The following is a 22,014-nucleotide window of genomic DNA, read 5'->3' as shown; positions in this document are numbered from 1 at the left end:
GCAAACACAAGTATAATGCTGAAGAGAATTGTGATATTTGTTTCTGAACTGAAGAACCTGACCTAACGAAGGAAAAGGGGAAAACATTCATTTGGGGAAATTTAAAACCAGTGAATTTTTTTTTACGCATTAACCACTATAATAAGGAACTTATAAGCCTACCTTGTGTGGCTGTGTACATTTTCTCAGAGGTTGTATAGACAGTTGGAGAAATGAGTGTAGATTGGGGTGTAGTCCTAATATCAGTCACAGTAGTATTTACTGCTGTGGTCATTGAAGATAACTCATCTGTTAAAGCAGTCCAAACCGTAGAGTGACTGGTATGTATGACTCTGGGTGTTGAGGCTGTGTCTCTAGTGAGAGTGATAACTTCATGGATAGTAGCCTACTGGTGGTAAACGGAATTGTGCCTTCAGTCATATTTGAAATTACTATGGCAGAGAGAGTCAGATCATTTTTGACACGCCATTGAGTTACCACCAAGCCTGGAATTTCGTCATTTTAGGGGCAAGGCCACTTGCCATTGGTGGTGTACATTTTTTGTGGGCACAAAGGCCAAATGCCAGGGCAGGAAGGCCATTAAATAAAACAAGATTTTAGTCCATTGAAATAATTAATTGAATTTAAGGTTGGGTTAAGGATGATTTTAAATGTAGACTATCTGCAGTGAAATAAATAAAACATGGTATTTACAATCAGATCCATGCTCAACCCTGCACCAATCAAAGTTACTGGATTGGTTTAAAGATGGGGACTCAGGGGAGTTAAGAATTCAGAATCTCAACAAAAGGCACTGGTGTCTACTGTCTACATGACAAGAAAGAGACACTGGTGTCTACATATTGACAAGAAAGAAACAGGAGAAAGTGGTACAGTCAGCTGGGGCATTAAGGCCCCTGTGGGATGCACCTGGTCACAGATAGAAAAGAACGCCAGTGACCGAGAACTCTGAAGGTCCCTTTTCGACGGCCTATACCCCAGTAGGGGTGTAAGGCTTAAGTAAGTAGCAAGAAAAAGAGCAAATTATCTTTGGTTAAAGAGCAAAATGTACCCTTACTTGTTCCTTCCCTCTAACATTTTAAACAGAATTATGTCTTCCTTATTATTATTCAATCTTGTACAATAAAAAGCAGTACCATAGGTCAACAGCAAAGCATTTTCACAGGTACATCTCATTAGGTTTCTTTGGCAAATAGATAAGGATCTATGTGGTAAAAAATGACCATGGTAGTTACAATGTACTGTATCTTACAAACTTCATATCTGTCAGATAAAGTCTTGAAAGACTTTGAAAGACCCTTTTTGAACAGTATAAAGATTTGGCTTCCTGGCGCACGTACGTACTGTCATTAAGTAAATTGTGCAGGAACAGAGAAAGTGTCAAAGAATTCATAACCTGTTGCCCCACCAACACAAAATGAAATATAATATTTTTGAACACAGATTTTGCATATTGGCAGCATTACTTAAAAAACATATACTGTACATATTTATTTCAACATAAATAGTTACATTGAAGTGTTAAAAGTAATCATTTACAGTACAGTACAATTTTCCATTAAAATGTACTAGCATGATTAAGAATACTGTAGCTTAAGAAAACTGTCTTATCTCCATTGAAGTAAGGAGTAAATTATTATGTGAGTATGAAGATGAACATGGCTGCCATGGTGTATTGACTTTGTGCTATCAAAATCGAGTAACTTTCTCCACATCTTTATCACTTTTGGCAAACTGATCATCTGTGAATTCAGTGTTGTCAATTCCCATCTTCTCATCTGACTCAGCCTTTTCTGTGAACTCAGATGCCTGTAAAGGATACAGAACATAAGGTAAGGCATTTTATGGGCAATTTGTTTTACTTAAGATATAGTTAGTTAGTTAGTTTCTTTCGGCCATGATATAACAGCTGAACATTCAACAAGATAACTATTGGCGGAAAAAGTATGGGCTGAAGCCGAAGCGTAGGCTATTATGCACACCTTATTAACATTCAAATTAATCTTCACAAAAGAAAAAAAAGGAAACAAAAGAGCAAAATATAGAAAACCAAAGTATCAACCATGCTGCAAATCTTATACAGTACATATCAGAACAAACAAAACTGAACAAAAAGAAACATTTGGCTACACATCAGTTCTTCACGTCTTGATGTGTCAAGACAGGTTGGATTCACACCGAGTGCTCGTGCTCACAAGAAGCATTATGTATCCAGGTATAGCAGAAAGTGACGCACCTCTGCACTTTTGAAAACACGCAAATGAGCAAAAAACTGGCTGAGCTATCAGGCACCCCATATATCAGAATTTCCACCCCAAAACAATGATTGTATTGTGAAACATAATTTCCACCTCCTAGAATCTTCTAGCATTGATTTGATCCATATGGACCAGTCTCTTTACCTGTGAACTGCTGAACCATTTGAAACAGACCAGGTCATTCTTGGTCACAAACAAATTCGAGTTCAGCTTCTCCTGCTTACAGCCACCTACACACACACACACACACACACACACACACACACACACACACACACACACACACACACACACACACACACACACACACACACACACACACACACACACACACACACACACACACACACACACACACACACACACGCACAAATGAACATCTAACTGGAATTGTTTTGTTGCAGCATATTGAACATGTAGACCAAATCATCTGTGTTTTGTCTCCATAGGGTACTTGGCTTAGAGGAGGGATAGCTCACCTGTGATGCTGCTCACTATGAGGCCAACAATCAGCGTGCACAGAGTGCCCACAGGACAGAAATAAAGGTAGGACAGAGAATACCATGTGTCTGCCAGGGCTGGCCTGTAACTGAGAGGGAGCACATTGGATCAGTCATTGCTCCCGCATGTGCGACCCAAAGGACATTTATTTATACACTTTTATGTTTATAGCATATTCTAATAATTATGCCACAGATTCTACTATGTATTTACATGTGTTGTAGTCAAATCCACTTCATATGAAATACAAGTGTCTTTGTGTCTTCATTCATCATTGCTATTACCACTGTCAAAGACCTACACAGTTTAACTTGCTCTTCTACAGTAAACTGAGGTGACGATAATGAGACTCACTCAGGCTGAGCACTGGTCCATGATGGAGCAATGGTTGTAAAGTTCTGGCTCAGTGTGCTGTTGCAGGTGTTGATGAATAATGGGAGGGGGTTAGTCTTCTCATCTGAGGGTGGGTACATCTGGGCTCCGATACCCACCCACAAAGTTATAATCAGGCCAAAGATTAAACCCGCAAGACTTCCCTATTCAAGAGAACACAATTACAATAATGTCTTACCACTATACAAGCTTTTAATCATTTTACCAGAATCTTTGAATTGATCCGAATGTTTCATCAGTCCCATAAGTGTGTGTGTGTGTGTGTGTGTGTGTGTGTGTGTGTGTGTGTGTGTGTGTGTGTGTGTGTGTGTGTGTGTGTGTGTGTGTGTGTGTGTGTGTGTGCGTGTGCGTTCTGCTAGTGTTAGGGAATACTTACTGTTGGGTTTGCTGTTCGGAAAAAGAGTCCCAATAAATAAAGACCAAGGAGAGGGCCGCTGATCATTCCAAATACAGACAGAGCTGCCTAAAAGAAGAAAACTGTCAGAGGGAATTGAATGTAATCCTTAATAACCAGCAACAGGGGGTGCTGTAAAAAGAATGTATGGTTGAAGTTGAATTCCTCATTGTCCATAAATAGTGCAGTGCAATATAACAGTGATGCTAATGCATGCTTTATAATGATGTATATAAGTTTACCTGCAGAATACTCCCCATTAGAGAAGCCACTCCTGCCATCCCAATGCACACAAAACCAAAGAAAACACCTGGAAATAGTTGGAAATTTATAGCATGATCATAATCTTATTAAAAGACAGCCCCAAAGACTACATAACACAAGTGAATTTACAGGAACAATTGATCCCTTGCGCACACACCACACACATCAGTACATCATTATTAAGTTCTAATCAAATGGCACCATTTTTTCCCACTGAAATCTAGCATATACATTTTTGAAATGTTTAAAAAGTAAACCCTTTTGTCAGTTAGTGTGCGTGTGTGCGTGTGTGCGTGCATGTGCATGTGTGCGGGCATGCGTGCGTGCGTGCGTGCGCGCGAGCGTGCGTGTGTGTGTGTGTGTGTGTGGTCGCCATTGCCTAGTATTCTGTAGCATATTACTATTAAATGATCAATTATGAATCGCAGCACTATCGCACAACTCACTCAGGCCCATGTTGATCCAGGACAGCTGTTTCTGTGTCAAGCCTTTCCAGAAGGGCCGTATGTAGTCCTCCACGGTGACAGCCACAAGGGCGTTAATGCTGGAGGACACAGTACTGTACCAAACACACTCTTAGTGAGAATAGCGTCCAGTAAGAATTCAAAACCATTACTGTGATTATTGTGTTACATTTTGTAATTTAGGACAAGTTGCTTTGTATTTTTCAGTGGGAGGGTGAGCCACCAGGTAGGAAGGAATGTAACCATGTTGGTCAAGCCTTCCCTATAGTACAGTCCTATATGTCCTTTATCTGCTAGCATCCCATGACTTAACACATTTATTCTCACCCACAATTATGCTTACATGCACCGGAAAGGATAAGCTGTGTTCATGTGTCAGGCCTTACCTTAAGGTCCCACTGTATGCAGCAGCCACAAATAAGCCTGGCACTCCAGGATAGATGGCCAGGGTATCCATCACAAAGTAAGGAAGGAGCTGGTTTAAAACAAATGCTGCTGTTTATTGAGTTTATTAGGATTCCCATTAGCCATGGTGCATAGCATCAGCTAATCTTCCTGGGTTTCACACATAACATAACAATAAACAAGACAATTACAAAACATTAACATTAAAAACTTGAAAGTCAGTATGCTTCCTTTTGACAATATGCTCATACATCCCTGAGTTCCCCTTTCCCAGGAAAAAATAACTTAAACAAAATCTGCCTTCAATTCTATTGCTGTTACACCAACCACATTAAAATAGTCACACTTCAATGTCACACTTACCTGGTCAGGGGTGCTTACATCACCGTTAGTGAACGGATCACAGGTCTTGTAAATAGAGTACATGGTGAGGCCAGAAAACACAGCCAGGCTCACAGTCACCCACAGTCCAACCAAGTTCACATACAGCGACCTGAGAGATAAAAGACAAACCTTTAATGACCTGACGAAGATGTAATCGAAATGTTGTCATTTTTTTTCTGTGCTTTGCACCCTGCTATTAAAGTAAAAAGGCTCCAATCATCCGAGTTGCTCCAGCGCCTTCTTTATTCAGTTATATGTGTCCGCACCTGAGACGCACCGGATCAGCCTGATTTCGGCGTGGGGCGCGGTGGAATATCCCTTTAATACAAACCTTTAAATGTTGCACACACTTTAGATCGCACATGCACACAACCCAGCAATTGACTAAATGAGAATGAATCCATGACGGTCTGAAACACTTACATCTTGGCATGTGTCATGGTTTTGCAGGAGATATAACGCTGCACCTGGGACTGGTTGATGGAGTAGATGGATAACCACATTATGCTGCCACCCACCACAATGGTCCAGAAAGTGTGACGCTTCAGGGGGTCTGGATCAAAGCTGGAGTGAAAGAAGAACTTAGAAATGGTACAGAATGGACTGTATGATGCCATCTACACTGCTCTGGGCATTTAGAAGTATCAATAAGTTAAATATTATTCATATTAGTACAATATGTTCCTCCTCCTTTGCTGTGATCATTTTTGCTAATTTGGAAACCAGATTCACTATTTTCAATTACTTTCCACTGTTTAATTTTCCTTTCTTAGGTACCTGATTGGTGACGCAGACGCTTGCCAACTATGACAGGAAAAAAAAACTCAACAAGCAAGTAAAAACAAACACTGAGAAAAAAATGCTGTTTGACCAGTGTAGCTGTGTGTACTTTACTCGAATGCATTGAGTCGGCCTCCATCACCAGCATCCTTCCAGATCTTTCCCAGGCCTCCCTGCAGCACAGCTCCCCTCGCTATGACAGCAACAAACCCTATTAGCATAATTATCATCTGCAGCACATCAGTCCAGATCACTGCTTTCAAACCGCCCTGTAACAGAATCACAGTCTCAATCATTCACTAGTTAAATAGATGTCTTCAATGACTATCAACCATATAGACTGAAATCGTGTTTGCTCCAATACAAATGATAAAGTCAACATATAATGTACGTAGGTCTACATTCTTTATGTGCCGAGAGCAACATTGGGACTGATAGATTATCAATCATATAATTTGTAATAAATGATAATAATTATACATATTTCATCCCACAGGGGAAATTCTGTTTTCAGCTTCACCCTGCTTAGTGCTTCTCAAATAAGCAAGTGGGGGGGGGGGGCAGTTCAAGTGTCAGGGACACCTCTGCACATTGCCGGGGCTCAAACCTGGGACCCTCTGCTCTCTACCTATTCAGCTATGGCCACCCCAATACATAAATAATGTAGTAATTTAATAGTAAGAAGTATTTGTTCAAAACAATTAAATTAAACGTATGCTCAATATACTGTTTATATACACTATTACTTTTGATTGATGTAGTGCATACTTCATATACTTACAATATGCAATTTATACTTATCATGAATAGAATGAACTGTATATTTAGATTTTATATTTTGTATAGTTGTTATTTTATTTTGTTGGCAGTTTTTGCAGTTTGTCCAGTTGTTTGCGTTGAATGTTAAATGGACCACAATGGAAACAAGCCTTTGGCTTTTTTGTGTCTCATCCATTTGGTGTTTTTAATTAGATTTATTTTAAAGATATCAATAAAATATTCAATCAATCAATCAAATACTACCAACCAAAGTGCAGTAGATGATGCAGACCACTCCTGTAGCCACCAACACTCCCCACAGGTCAAGCCCTGTGACTGAATACATAAATAAAAACAGTATATAATGTCAAATTGAAACAGCTTGAGTCAAAACAGCTGATGACATTGATGGGTTCAAATGAGACACACTTTACAAATTAGATACTCCTTTAAAACCACATTCAATGCGTACTTTGTGTTTTTATATTTAATACTTTTATATGAATTACTATTCAATTCAGTTCAATATAGTTTAAACAGGAGCACACTCATAATGCTGTGCCTATAGTGTACTGGGTAAATAGGAACGAAAGAAAGAAAGAAAGAAAGTTTTAGTAACTAGGCTACACAAGATATCTCAGCAGATTCTCTCTCAAAATACAGCAGTAAAAAAAGAGTAAAACGACCTTGCTACTACATAGAAACAAACCATAAATGACTTAACTGGAGCCATGCCTTTGATCTTAGGGAGTGATGGTCCTCTTATCTGTTCTCACAGGCAGAGGCCTCCCTTGGCACTTACTGTAGGGAGTAATGCTTATTCTGACTCCTTCCACTAATTAATAATGACCTCAGTTTGCCCAATGAAATTCTTCATATTTATTTTAAAACGTAAATGGAAATGTAAGAGGTATAGGAATTGACATTGGTTTTAAGAGTAGAGGGGATGTGGGAGCTTGGTAGTGGTCGTAGAATATGAGGGGTAGAAGAAAAAGTCCTTTTGCACACCTACGGAGACGTGCATGGGTCGGAATAATGAACTTGAAGAGCAAAACCGCACACTGTCTTCACTTACAAGAATGTATTACTGTAATAGGGATACAACGTTTGGACCTTCATCAGGCTGATGAAGGTCCTAGTGACCGAAACGTTGTATCCCTATTAATACATTTTTGTAAGTGAAGACAGTGTGCAGAACAAGAGGGGTAAAATGGTATGCACAATCAAATTACACTGAAATATGCCGCTCTATGCTTTTTCATTCTTGCTCTTCTGATACTGTACTGAATTATAGTACTAATCTGATGTCTCACCACCTAGTTGGAGATGATACATTCTATGGCCAAAAGAATTTAAGTAAATCATAGACTTAGTTTGTAGAACAACTTCAAGCAATAACACACTCAAGGGCATGTACTGCACATTACGTTTGTCTTTACATGAAATATTAGTTAGATATTGAAACTTGACTCAAGTGAGTGATTGACAATTGCAGATTGTTGCTAACTTGTAGTTTACACACAACTATTAACTGGGCTACAGTAAATACATTCTATTCATTTATATGATTGTTTCCATGTTGTTATCTAGACTAATACTCATACACATACAGTCACAGACAGTCAGTTTAGCATTTGTCAATAAACAGTTCATTCTGTCCTCTTATCTTATCATTCAAGATAAATTCTGCTTAGTCTAGTAATTGAATGCCCGATGACTGAAGTTGGTAACTACGGTGATTCACGTTTTTTTTTGTTGCAAAAGTCATTATAGTTGTCACGTCCTGGGTCTGGCCCCAGCCCCTCCCTGCTCCTCTTGGTCTCTGATTGCCTAGAGTGGACTCAGCTGCGGGTGGCAGCTGTGCCTAGTTGGCTAACGATCCTCAGAGACTATTTAAGACTGTCTGTGACTTTGCTCTGTGCTGGTTCATTATGTAGTGTTCAGGTTCCTAGTTTCCAGGTCCCCGTGGTTCACCTTGTAATGTATTCGCCCTGTGAGGTGTACCTATGTTTACATTATTATTATTTCAGTAAAGATGTTGTTAAACTGTCCACCTTGGTTTCCTGAGTCTACTTTAATGTTGAGTTCTGCATATGGGTCGCAAAACATCCGGGTCCCTGACAGAATGAACCAGCCATTCTGGACCCGGCGGAACTCCCAGCCAGAGAGAGCCTCTGTTCGAGACAGTTTCCTTTCCCCACCTTGTGGCCTCGAGTTCTCCGTTCCTGCTCCTGGATGTGTCGCCTTCTCCGTGGCCAGCTACACGAGATGTCACTGTGGCCGTCTGATGGGTGTCGACAAGTGTCGACGCCAGGGGGCCCTGCCTGGTGGGCCGTTTTCCGGGTGCCCTGCTGCCCAGCTGATGTCGCGGTTCTGCCGCTGTTCCGGCGTCGCATCTCCTACGAGTGGGGTCTGAGTTCTCCCGGGGTCCAGCGACGACGAGACGTCGCCTGCCGACCGGGTCGTTTGTTTCCATAATGGCTTTCTGGTTCGTCGCTGGAGGCGGGTTCCAGTTGGAGAGTAATCCCCGGTTGAGCTGCGCGTTCTGACGTTGTGGACTCGTCGCTGCCCAGTGCCTGCTTCCTCCCCGGAGGTCCTACTCCCTACTCCCGCGTGACGTTCTGGCCTTTGGGCCCGTCTGAGTGACCCGGGTGCCCAACCTGCGGTTCCTATGCCAGAGGGGATTTCGCCCAGCGTCACTCCGAGGATTCGTATGCCACGGATGTCAACTTGGGGTTGGCGTCCTATCAGCGCTGCCAAAGTCTTCGGGCCGGCCGGCGTGCCGCACCTACGTCGTCCAGAGGTATTGGCGAGCGGTGTTGGTGGTCCGGTCGGCACCTTCCCCGGCTGCTTGTGCCCTCTGCTCCACTTAGTGCCAGAGCCCTGGCAGCTACTCCCCCCCCCCCCCCCCCCCCCTTGACCCTCAAGGTTTCAGCCTCCAGGAAGAAACTCCAAATAGTCAGAGAAGACATAAAACACCATAAAAACACCACCGGGGGGCTTAATGAAGTTCTATCAACCTCATAGACACATGGAAAACAGAAAAAGTGCAAAAACATGGCACCACCTCTTTAAAATGGAGTTTGAAGTTACAATGGGTGTGTATAGGAAGGGGGCGTGTCTGATAAAATGAATATCAAATATGAAATATCTAAATTCTGAATCAAGCAACTTAAAAATTGTCTGGGAGGCGGCTGACAAAAGCCTGAGTAGATGACAAAATGACCATTTAAAAAAAAAGTGAGATATCCCTTTAAAGCTGCACAAAATGTAACTTTCCTCTTATACCCCTGATTTGAACCTGGTTTCCTGCGCAAGTGCTGATTTTGTTTTACCATTGAGCTAATAGAGCTTGCCTGCTTGCTCAAGGGATACATTGAATCTTGACCATCAGGTCAAAATACGTGTCAGATCCTGTGTCTAGGTGAGACTTGACCTTTGACACGATCTAAAAGTCTCAATAGAAGAGCCGGGAGATAAAATACAACCACCCCAATTGTATAAGTTATATTGTATTAACATACTCTACCATAAAGATTGGACCAAATTACATTTTATTCATTAAAAAAAAGGTACATAGTGCCGCTTTAACACTTTCTTTGGGGTCGACAAACTCCTCAGTAGTTTGCAAGTGCAATGGAGAACAGTAATGGGCATTTCAAATGAGAATAACACATAATGGACAAAAACAGCATAGAAAATACTACTTGCCGTCATAGCTTGCAAAATATCTAATATACTGTATACGTGTACAAGCAAAATGCTGTTCAAGACTTACTTTGGTTGAGTGCAAGAGCTGGGGCATAGATGACCATGCCAGTGTAAAGGATCTGACCCGGTATGGAGAGAGCCAGCCATTAGTTGATTGGATGTAAACAAACATGCCATGCACATTAATGAGCTGTGGGGATTCTGGGTTTCTGGATTAAAATGTGCATTAAGGAAACAACAACAAGGAACAAGGAAAAAGACAGATGTCGTTAAATATTGCAAATGTGCCATTATAAGCTGTGGGTTTTGTCCCTCTGTTTCCATTCCAAACACAGAAGGCATTTGACAGCTGTCTTCTCCATGGGGGAACACTTTAGTTACCGTTTGTATGATGTACATGGTTGTCCCAATCATCCGGATTGTCCTGTTGAAGCGCATTTCCAGGTACTGGAAAGGAAGGCGGCCACATTTAAACAGATGATTTGATTTGATTAAAAGGCACTTTTTCATCTACATTTCCCATATAACGTTTTTTTTTTTACTTTTTGAATTAGCACACAGTCTTAACCTAAAACCATGACTCATAACCATGTTTGAAATTCCAAAGCAACAGACTATTTTCTTGAGGTGTGTGGCCAGTTTTGTTTTGACAACATGTTTTATGGCATTTGGACACTGAATAACTCTTCATGGCCTTGAGGCCCTCGTCAGTTTCAACCCAAATTTTCTCAAGATCAATCATTACTCACATGAAAACGTCCAACTACTGGTTGCATCCCTGGTTCGATTCTGGCTGGAGATCTGTGATACATGTGTCATGCCCACACCCCCCGCCTTTAGATTCCTGCCCCTCGCCCTCAGATTCCTGCCTCTCTACTATCTCAATAAAGTAAAAGCAATGCTCATAGTTCTAATCTCCCACCTGTGAAGGAAACCTTTACTCTCCTGCAAATCACTTTTTTTCAATTGATAATCTCTGTTATACATTCACTGTGCATACAGTAAGTTGCAGTATATTATTATGTCTCCTTACCTCATAGGTGCTGGTGATCCCCAGTCTGTAGAAAAGGGGGACAAATATCTCAGCAGTAATGACGGACATGATGGCATAGGAAATGCCAAAGATCCAGAAGGCAGATCCAAACCGGTAGGCCTCGGCCGGCGTGCCTATCACGGTGATGCCAGACATAAAGCTGGCAGTGAGTGACATGGCGACTGGCACGGCTGTCATCTGACGTCCACCCAATAAGAACTCTTCACTGGTGGACTCCTTGCGGCCACGAATAGCTGCGATCAGGCCGATCATGGCAGCCACCACGACTATTCCGACAAAAACCACATAGTCCCACACAGAGAAAGAAGGCACAGGACCTCCAGTCGCAACCATAGTTAATGAGTTCACCTGAACGGTTCCTCCTGGTGCTGACACACCTGCTGTATCTCTCCTTCTGAATGAGGTGAAGACCTGTTCGATTCCACAGGTTTGCTGTCTGAGGCAATCCTGCTAATGTTTAATTTCCCCTCGATCCACCACTTGAAAGTCTATTCACAATCGGTGTTGGGACTGAATTTCACAGTCACTGAACAGCTAGGACGCTGTCTTTAACACACACACACACACACACACACACACACACACACACACACACACACACACACACACACACACACACACACACACACACACACACACTATATATATATAAAACTATATCAAATCAAATAAACAGAGATTTGAAATACACAATGTACATTCAGATAACACATTGTTTATAATTATTATTTATAATACTTACAAGAATATCCCATATACATTGTTGAGCCTGATTCCATTAGTCCAACAGAGAAATTACAATTCCTGTTTCCTGCACAGAGCTTTTGGTTCTCTCTGGTTACCTGAGAAGTGAGAACAATGAAAACCCTCAACCGCTCCTCTGACAGTGAACAGGAGCCTGGTACGCACTGATGTTGCTAGAGGTCTATAAAGTTTGGTTTAGTTAATAATCCATCAAGGACAAAAGATACTAAAGTCGGTCATGACTTTCCTTGATTGTAAAACGTAATAAACAGTAATGAACATAGGCTATAGTCTATACTTGATGTTTGTAATATACACTTATCTATCGGCTACCTGTTGCTGCTCCTCATGGATAAACGGTTGAGGTGTTTCTGCTCTTGTGTTAGAAAATGGCCCGGCAGCATTTCATGCTGCTATTTATAGTCAGACACAAAGTAACTCAGCAAATGATAAGGCAGAGGAAAAGACAAGTAAATTCTCAACTGATTGAGTCAACTTCTGAAGGCTCACTCCAAGGCTGTCATGAGTAAGCATTGAGAACAGGACCATATTGAAATTTGCTGACGATACAGTCATATGTGAATCTGCCACATGTTAATAAATGGTAAATGGTGCATTTATGTAGTGCCTTTACCCAAAGTGCTTTACATTCACCCATCGATGAGGGAGGAAACCATGCAAGGTCCCAACCTGCTCATCGAGGGCAGTTAGGGGTTCAGTCAGTGTCAAGGACAATTCAACACTAACCCAGGATCGAACTGGGAACCTTCCGTTTCACAAGAGGCCACAGTACCTCCTGAGCCACTGCCACTGAGTTCAGACATGGCCCAGTCCTTGAAGAGTTTGTCACCTGGTGTGACAAATCAGATGCTAGCTAAAAACTTGTTTCTTGGGACCATCATAGACTCTAAATTGATCTTCAATACGAACGGGTAGTGTGAAAAAACTGACATTAGTGTTTGTTTTGTCTTAGGACAGTGTCCCATTTTCACATTGAAAAAATCATGATGACACAATCTTGTCCTTTTCCCTTGTGTTTGGTAACCTGTCTGAATCAAATTATCATATGGGCTAGTAAGCTTATAAGTGAGTCTCAACTCACCTATCGGTTCTTGACTCCTCAAAGCTGCAACGTAAGGTGAGCTCTATATTCTTCAAAACTGTTCTCATCGTACATATATTGACCATTGTTTTGTGGCCCCTATGTGTAGAACAAAATGATACAGAAACTAGAAAAAGTGCTCCTCGGAGCACAAGTCTCCGCCAGGTCAGGTATGTTATTATGGCCTCCTGTATTTCACAGCAATCGGACACTGCATGATTTGAGGCATTTTGTTCCAAAAATGTGGTTTGCTAAATTAGACCTGCTGGTGGCGCTATAACAGGCCACTGTGAAAAGGGGGGCATTTCTTCCTCGGCCAAGTGGGAATATGCGTACAAAAGTTCACGGAAATTGCACACTGCGTTCATGATTTGAGGAATTTTGTTCAAAACTGACCTATCCTGCAAACTTTGGAACTTTGGACAGAATCTGAAGGAGTAAGAGCAAAACATTCGTTTTACAAAAGTCAGCCTCCTGGTGGCGCTCTAAAAGGCAGATGTGAAAAATGCAGGGCAAAGGTTTTTCCTTGGGCTTTAGGGAGTGTGCTTGCAAAGTTTCACGAAGATCGGTGCAGTTATAGGTAAAAACGTGAATCGGCCTGTTATAGCGCCACCATGAGGCTGATGTGAAAGTTTTTAAGTGGCATTTCTTCCTGGGCCAAGTGGGAATCTACGTGGAAAATTTCACATGCTGCGTTCATGATTTGAGGCATTTTGTTCAAAACGAACCAATCCTGCAAACTTTGGAAGCCAATCTTAGCCAATCAAGATGGAATATGGGAAATCGGACAGATCCGTGTTAATCACATGACTGTAGAGATACTGTGTACAGATTTGCGTGTTGTTCGGACAAAATCTGTAGGAGTAATATCCAAAAATGTGTTTTGCAAAAGTCGGCCTCATGGTGACGCTATGACAGGCTGATCTGAAAAATGTGGGCAGAGGTTCTGCTGTGGCATCCAAGGAGTGTGTGTGCGCAGTTTCACAGCGACCGGGCCAACGGTGGCGGAGATTAGCTGCTCGCAGACAGAAGGACGGACACACGGACACACGGACACACGGACACACGGACGGACAGGGGGCAAAACATACTCTCTCGCCATGCCTTTCGGCCTGGCGGAGACAATAATAATAAAATAAAACAATGAATACAGCAATTGTACTGTACAGGTTAATGATACACACACACAATTCTATTGATTACTGATTCATTCAACTCTAAAAAATACAAACAACTACAATAAGTTGTTTAGTGTCCAATCAGGCGTTGTCCTGATTCCGGTCCATTCCTCACAGAACATGTGACTGGCATTGCATCGCATTGCAAATGTCTTTCTTGAAATTTCCTTTACATAGTTCAACGAACACAGTGTTCCATGGTTCTTATCCTGCGTGACGTTGATAACGCATAGTAGAGAGTGTCATGACGTGACACTTATGTCGTTGTATTGAAAATATCCATGAAATGTGAATCATTCCATTCGATTCACGAGAATCCACTTTCTTGTATTATATTGTGCTACCTGGCTGATGTACCGTTTGCACAAAAACTCTTCTTTGTTGTTGCTCCCTCTTTTTTGATTGGCCAGGTCTGTCCAGACCTCTTGGCAGGTGGCAATGATGCTGTGGCAATTGTATGTCCTCCGACCTCCGCAGGCATTGATGTTTGGTGAGGTGATTTCCTCGTGGCAGGATGATGTTTGGCGTCTGATGTCCATCATGTCCTCCACAGGACCAATAATGTTCTAACTCTCTATCTGAGTCAGGCATTTTTTCACTGGACCACCATCTGTACTTTGGAAACAAAACTCACAGCAGCGGTTGACCCCACCCCCCAAAAATAGCCTATTCCTCTATTGTATCTATACCTTTATGGGATGTCTTCCCTATTTGATTCACTGCTGTTTCCATCTATATATTAAATGTTATTATCAAACAATTTTTAAAAAACTAATCTTTAACAATATTAAGTTCTGCATCTATGGTGCAATTGTTAGGCTACAGGTGTGTATATTGCTTAATACTCACCATTTCCATATTTGGCCCTCCTTGGAACTGTACAGGGTTTGTTATTATTACTAAGAGAAGGGCTGAAAGGGCCTGTTCACAGCATTTCATGAGTCCATACAGTTACAGGCATACTTATTGTTAAAAAGTTAGTTTGTTGTTAGTTGTTAGTCATACATTCCAAAACATTCACACTGTGGGGAAGAAATATTTGTTAACACACCATTGTGACACTTTCAAAGACATGACATTATTGTTAAAGTCATGACCAACCACTCAAATAAATAGTCAGCTAGACACTGATATGTTTCAGTCCGGGATTTCCACTTAAGTCTTTCAGACCTCCCTTTAACAAAAAAATAAAAATAAAAATAAAAATAAATATATATATATATATATATATATAAATATATATATATTTTTTGAACTGCAACTAGACTTGGTAGGATTTTTCCCTTCCGGCATGCGCGTCCACATGACGATATGGGACAAATGTCTACTTCAGTCAAACCAAATCTCAATATTCTATATATCTCAGACATTCTATATATATATATTGCATATGTATGAAATTACTCTATTAGAAGTACTCCTACTGTTTGTTTCAAAGAGGAATGCAGTATGTTATCAATGGATAGCGTTCCTGACTTCTCTTCATATTGTGCTGCATCTTTCTAAATAACTAAACTGCTGATTGCTGATGCTAGCCCTACTTTATCTTAAAATTTTCTAAATAGATTCTTGCTTATCCTGCCCTTACCACACTATCGTTCAGCACACCAATTGTGTACAAAAGTTAATCTCAGGGACATGTTGTTGCTGTGTCTTTGGCTGTTTCGTTGATTTGAATATTATTCCTTTACTCTGTGCATTAAGTGTAATAGCATTACTGCTGAATTACTCATTTTACTGCTAATTCTATTGACAGACGAAAACCTTCGAGTGCCCAGTATTTTACAATTCACTGTAGCCAAAACATGCCATGTTCTCATAATCTACACCAAATGCATTTCCTTTTCAAAATTGGGTGTAACATGTTTCACTTGCATATATTCCTTATACTATTTTGTTATTATGGTTACTTATACCTAACCCTTATATTTCACTATATACTTGTTGTATTTAGATAAACACTTATGATATTTGGTATCTTGTAAGAGCCTAAATGTCTCCAGCAGGCATGATATCTATTGTTTATGTTACAGCTTATCTTGTTATGGTTCAGCCTGTCCTTGAAGTGCCAAATGCAAGTGCCAAATGCAAACTATTTATATTTTGCTTCACTTAAATACTTGTATTACTCTGCCATTCATGTAACATCAAACATATTACACTACCTCTGCCCTACCTTACCAGACGTATTTAATTGCCAACCTGACAGAAGAATATTTCATTTCACATCTTTTGGGCCTGAGAGGTGTGGCTTGACATTTGTCCAGCGGCTCCATAACACGGTCAACTTCTGATGGAACATAGATGCAAAAACTGTTTATTTTGTTTTCCTGAGCAAGCCCCCAAAATGCTCATTTGATATTGCAGATTTTATTTCCTAATAATAATAACAACACTCCATTTCCTTAGGAATATAGCATGATTCTACAATCCTTTTATCAGCATCTCTGTTCGCCTTAAGATTTGGATTATTAAACATTTTGTACTCTGGCCTGTCAGTATTAAAGACATAATTCTTCTACTCGTTGCACATAGTGCATGTTCCACACACAAGGCAATTTGGTAAGCTAATAAAAATAAAAAGTGTTATGTATACACTCCTAATGCTGAGGTTAAACAGGCATGCACTACTGGGTCACAAAAAAACACGACTGTCCACTCCTACACTTACTCACTGTGTGTAATGCAAGGTAATCACAACATGCTGCATAACTTATATCTCTCTGTATGCTAATCATTCCTAACACAAAACCGCTCTGTATTGGAGAAAAATAACAAAACAACTAATAGTAATAATAATTTAGTTACATTATGGCTTTCTGCATTTTCACCTTTTTTTCTTTTGGTATGCTTTGCTTGACCTGCTCTTCACTTAAGATAGGGTGATGTGGCCCTTTTTAGATATAAATATATATTATGCTACTCAACGTGGTGTAACACAGGCTACCATTATGCTACAGAAATGTATACTTTACATAATGCTGTGGAACACACAGGCTCAATATGGCACATGACAGGCCACCATATATGCTATCTTATTAACAGAAAGGCAGGCTTTTGATATGGACGGGAACACCGTCACCTCTGTGGGAAAATACCAGACTGCTGTAGGACCTCTACAGGCTTAAATACTGTGACCGGACCTCTGGTATACCGACTCAACTGGTAGGACAATGCACACCACGTCACTTGTAAATGCAATATATATGGCAACAAGTGGGAATCTACGTGGAAAATTTCACGGAAATCGCATGCTTCGTTCATGATTTTAGGCATTGTGTTAAAAATGAAGCAATCCTGCACATTTTGGGAGCCAATCTTAGCCAATCAGGATGGAATCTGCTAAATCAGACAGATCCGTGTTGATCACATGACTATAGAGATACTGTGTACCGATTTGCGTGTTTTTTGGAGAAAATCTGTAGGAGTAATATCCAATAATGTGTTTAGCAAAAGTCGGCCTCATGGTGGCGCTATAAAAAGCAGATGTGAAAAATGCAGGGCAGATGTTTTTCCTTGGCCTCTGGGGAGTGTGCGTGCAAAGTTTCACGCAGATCGGTGCAGGTATAGGGAAAAACGTGAATCGGTCTATTATAGCGCCACCATGAGGCTGTTAGGAAAGTTTTCAAGTGTCATTTCTTCCTGGGCCAAGTGGGAATCTACGTGGAAAATGTCACGGAAATCGCATGCTTCGTTCATGATTTGAGGCATTGTGTTCAAAATGATCCAATCCTGCAAACTTTGGGAGCCAATCTTAGCCAATCAGGATGGAATCTGGTAAATCGGACAGATCCGTGATGATCACATGACTATACAGATACTGTGTACTGATTTGCGTGTTTTTTGGAGAAAATCTGTAGGAGTCATATCCAAAAATGTGTTTTGCAAAAGTCGGCCTCATGGTGGCGCTATGACAGCCTGATCTGAAAAATGTGGGGCAGAGGTTCTGCTGGGACATCCAGGGAGTGTGTGTGTGCAGTTTCACAGCGACCGGGCCAACGGTGGCGGAGATTAGCTGGTCGCAGACAAGGACGGACGGACGGACGGACTGGGGGCAAAACATACTCTCTCGCCATGCCTTTCGGCCTGGCGGAGACAATGAATGCATACCCTGCAGCCATTGCACTAAACAAAGATAGCACACAATGATGCACTTCGCATATGCATTTATTTTTACTCGATTCCACAGCTAAAAATTGTGAAAATACCTGATCTACTAGTAGACATTGGCTATTTTCAAACATTTCACCTCTTTCTGACAATTTGGCCAATGTTTAACCATTTTTATGATATATTTGGTTAATTACTTTTGACGCAGTAATGGTCTTATTTTTTTCGTTTCATTTTTTTCATTTTAGAGGTATTAAAAAGGTCTTACATTGTCACTTTATAAATGTGCAGATACCCTGTATACACTTATACTTTATGTTGGTTTGTTTACTGCTGAGTGAGAAAACAATCTTACACATTAAGCAAATCATCTGGGGTTAGACCCACAGTTTGAGAGACCACTGAGTTAGTGTACAGTATGTGCACTTTGCCATTACTTCATATTGTTTTTTGCTACTATGATGATACTTGTTTTAAAGCATTTGTTTTTTATGTCTTTTGAACTCTTGTAACACTTGTATTGGGTCCTCCACAAACCTGCGGACAATCCGACACAGATACATGGTTTTTCAGTTCTCGGAAACCGGTGGTCCTACTTGGCACTGCACACCACTGGGTCATCTGGGACACACACACACCAAGTTTGAGGTCAATCGGTCGGACGGTGCCCAAGTTATGCCCAGGAGAGACAGACACACCGAGATTTTGTGAATGTATAAATATAGATATTGTTGCATTTGTTTTTGCAGGACGAAGACTTGTGATGTCGCCAATACATCATCACCCTGACATGACGATGAAAGGTCCATAAAAACATATTTTGCTCGCTCAGTTGAAGCTTATTCTACTATTGCCCTCTGTGTAAGTGGTCTTGGTTAAGAGTGCCAGATAATGCCTTAAATGTGAAATTAAAGTGTCATGCTTGTGAGAACTGACTGCCAGGCTGGTCACTCTTGTGGTTCATAAAGTACTGTACAGTCTTATAAGATACATCTATCAGGTACAACTTATTCAGTCCTCTGGAACATAATCATAGAAAAAGTCAGGAATTTCTACATAAAGATAAAGGTCATAAATTATGAATGCATAAAAGGTGAAAACAACAGTGAGACATATTTTTTGCTAATTAGCTTCCCTTACATTTTAGAAAGATCTATAACCACTCCATATTCTGGGAGAAACATTAGCCAAAAGCAAAAAAGATCTTTCAAAGCTGTGAGAAATATTATAAATATCAAATAATGATTAAATTACTCAAGTTAATTATAGGACATTGTTATTTCTACACCCTGCTATTTATCTATTTCAGTTTTACCAACAGGCATACTGTATGTAATAAACTGAAAACACTTTTGATCAAGCTTCATGTTTAAGAACTGTAGATTGAATCATTAGAATTAGAATTCTAATGATTGAATGACTTAGAATTAGAATGCAGCCTTTGATCAGGCTGCATTGTCAAATGACTAAATGACTGATTGATGATGATGATCAAACCATTGTGCTTACGAAAGAGAGGGTATTGTTGTCATGTCGCAGCTCTTTTTGTTTGATGTATAAATTCTGTGCTTAGATTGTTCAGCGATGATGTGTCTCTAGGGATCCCTATCAAATTAAATGATTGTATCACCATATCCTGTGGTTATTTTACTTTAAGTTATAAGTTAGTTTCTGCTATTACAAAGCCTCACCAGGAACCCCCACACACCCAACCAAGCTGCCACTCTCATCTTAGAATATCCCAATATACCCCAATATCACTACCCCAACAGGTTAGAAGGTGGATGGTCTCAGGTGGGGGTATATTGTGTAGTGTGGACTGTGAGATTTATGTTTATCAATTCAAAGCTTGAAATTAAACCTGCTTCTCTCATCTCTTGGGATGATGAGAGACAGGTTATACTTTAAGAATAATTAACTTATGAAATTCACTGATGAGATTTCCCCACAAGGTAACAGCCGGAATGACACCTGAGGTTGTCATAAAGCAGTTAGGCTAACTGCTTTATGACAGTTCGTAACTGTTATCAGTAGAAGTAGAAGGAATTTGGACACATGATGTAAGCTCATTGTTTTCAACAAAGTCCTCAAATAACCACACTTTCTAAGTTTTCTGCTTCCTGTTCTGTGTAACTGTCATACAGTGTAAACTTTCTGGCTTCCTTACTCAATAACTTTGAACTTTGCTTAATGATTGATGCACATTGTTATTCTCTGTTATGGACTCTGTCTCTCACACTGCTTTGTGGCAACCTGCAGAATTTGCTCATGCTGTTCTGTGGACAGAGGCACAAAGGCAGCTGAATATTGAGTTAAGTAAAGTTTGTAAATTAAATTAGACTCAAGTCAGAATAAGAGCACTTGCCTGAATAATACCAATAAAAGTAATAAATAAAGAAATAAAATATATAAGATATTTTACCCCCCCATACAAATACGAGCAAATCATTTGGTGGCAAATTTTCAGACCAAGGTTTCAGTTGATTGGGAGCTAAATGATGTCAAGTAAAGCCACACTTTTAAAACTACTAAATACTAGCACAGTAAATAAACGAATAAACTGAGTTCCCACACCTCTTGTTGTGAAATGCGATGGGTGCTTATGTTTCAAGTGCTTTCTCACTGTTATTAGGGGAAGCTATAATTGCCTTCTGGCTTCTGTTAAGGTTGAAGCTGAAACAAAGCAAATGTAGGCCTACTTTTATTTTGTGTGACACCTAGTGGCTATTGCCTGCACTACATCTAATGCACAGCGGTTTGAGGTGCTGTAAAGCAGTGGTTCTCAACCTTTTCAGGCCGTGACCCCCCAAAATAATCATATTTGAACTGGGAACCCCCATTTTGTGTGACTTCGTTTCACAGATAAATATTGTGAAGCTCACAACGCCTCACATAGATCGTCTATTTTCACAATTTTGGCCTCTTTCTTATATTATTTGACAATTTGGCCAATGTTTTATAGAATAGTTTGTTGATTACTTTTGAAGCAATATTTGGTCTTTTTCTTTTTTTCCTTTCTCTGGGTATTAAAAAGGTCTTAAAAGTCCTTAAATTGTCACTTCACTATCATCTGGGGACCCCCTTAAAATCATGTGGGATCCCTCTGGGGGTCCCAACCCCCAGGTTGAGAACCCCTGCTGTAAAGGTTCAGTCAGGACCAACGTTATTGATTTCCTGTGTTTATGGAGGATATCATTAATGCATGTCATTCACATAATGGACTGTCGAACTTGGGATGCAGAGCTTCCCCTTCCATCAGTGACAAGAGATAACGACTGTCTGGGATAAAGGTGGATTATGATGTTCATATAAATACTGATCTGAATATGTGATCTTCATTCACAAGGTATCATCAGTACCAGACGGTGTACACATCTCCCAGGTGAGCGATCTCTACACATAAAGAAGAGCAGCATGGGTCAATAATCTGTTTTTAGAACAATGTACCAAAGTATTGGATGATTTCTGCTGTTGATTTGTCCATTTGTCTTTCCAGTGCAGGTTTTGCTTAAC

The 22,014-nt window shown here is 40.5% G+C and overlaps 1 protein-coding gene across 1 annotated transcript; it reads right to left on the bottom strand.

Annotated features, from left to right (window-relative positions):
• Positions 1-1,669: 1,669 nt before the first annotated feature.
• On the bottom strand, positions 1,670-11,753 carry slc5a8l (solute carrier family 5 member 8, like). Its single transcript, XM_080424082.1, has 15 exons — positions 11,347-11,753; positions 10,695-10,760; positions 10,381-10,432; positions 6,871-6,938; positions 5,958-6,112; positions 5,487-5,627; positions 5,043-5,172; positions 4,661-4,749; positions 4,257-4,369; positions 3,789-3,856; positions 3,529-3,615; positions 3,114-3,295; positions 2,738-2,847; positions 2,403-2,488; positions 1,670-1,809 (listed from the first exon to the last, which is right to left on the bottom strand). The coding sequence occupies exons 1-15, from the start codon at positions 11,698-11,700 to the stop codon at positions 1,690-1,692; spliced, it is 1,821 nt and encodes a 606-aa protein (XP_080280208.1). The 5' UTR covers positions 11,701-11,753; the 3' UTR covers positions 1,670-1,689.
• Between the last annotated feature and the right edge of the window lie 10,261 nt (positions 11,754-22,014).

The sequence above is a fragment of the Gymnoscopelus braueri genome, assembly GCF_963280865.1.
Source record: "Gymnoscopelus braueri genome assembly, chromosome: 3".
Lineage (NCBI taxonomy): Eukaryota > Metazoa > Chordata > Actinopteri > Myctophiformes > Myctophidae > Gymnoscopelus > Gymnoscopelus braueri.
The sequence above is the reverse complement of the archived record's forward strand: the minus strand, read 5'-3'. Positions and strand labels throughout refer to the sequence as shown.

Excerpts from the sequence above, each read along its gene's own strand:
- slc5a8l (XM_080424082.1), bottom strand. The coding sequence starts at position 11,700 with ATGGTTGCGACTGGAGGTCCTGTGCCTTCTTTCTCTGTGTGGGACTAT. Across the intron at positions 10,433-10,694 it reads CCATGTACATCATACAAACG|ATCCTTTACACTGGCATGGT; the intron begins GTAACTAAAGTG and ends ATACCGGGTCAG. Across the intron at positions 3,296-3,528 it reads TCCGAACAGCAAACCCAACA|GGAAGTCTTGCGGGTTTAAT; the intron begins GTAAGTATTCCC and ends TCTCTTGAATAG.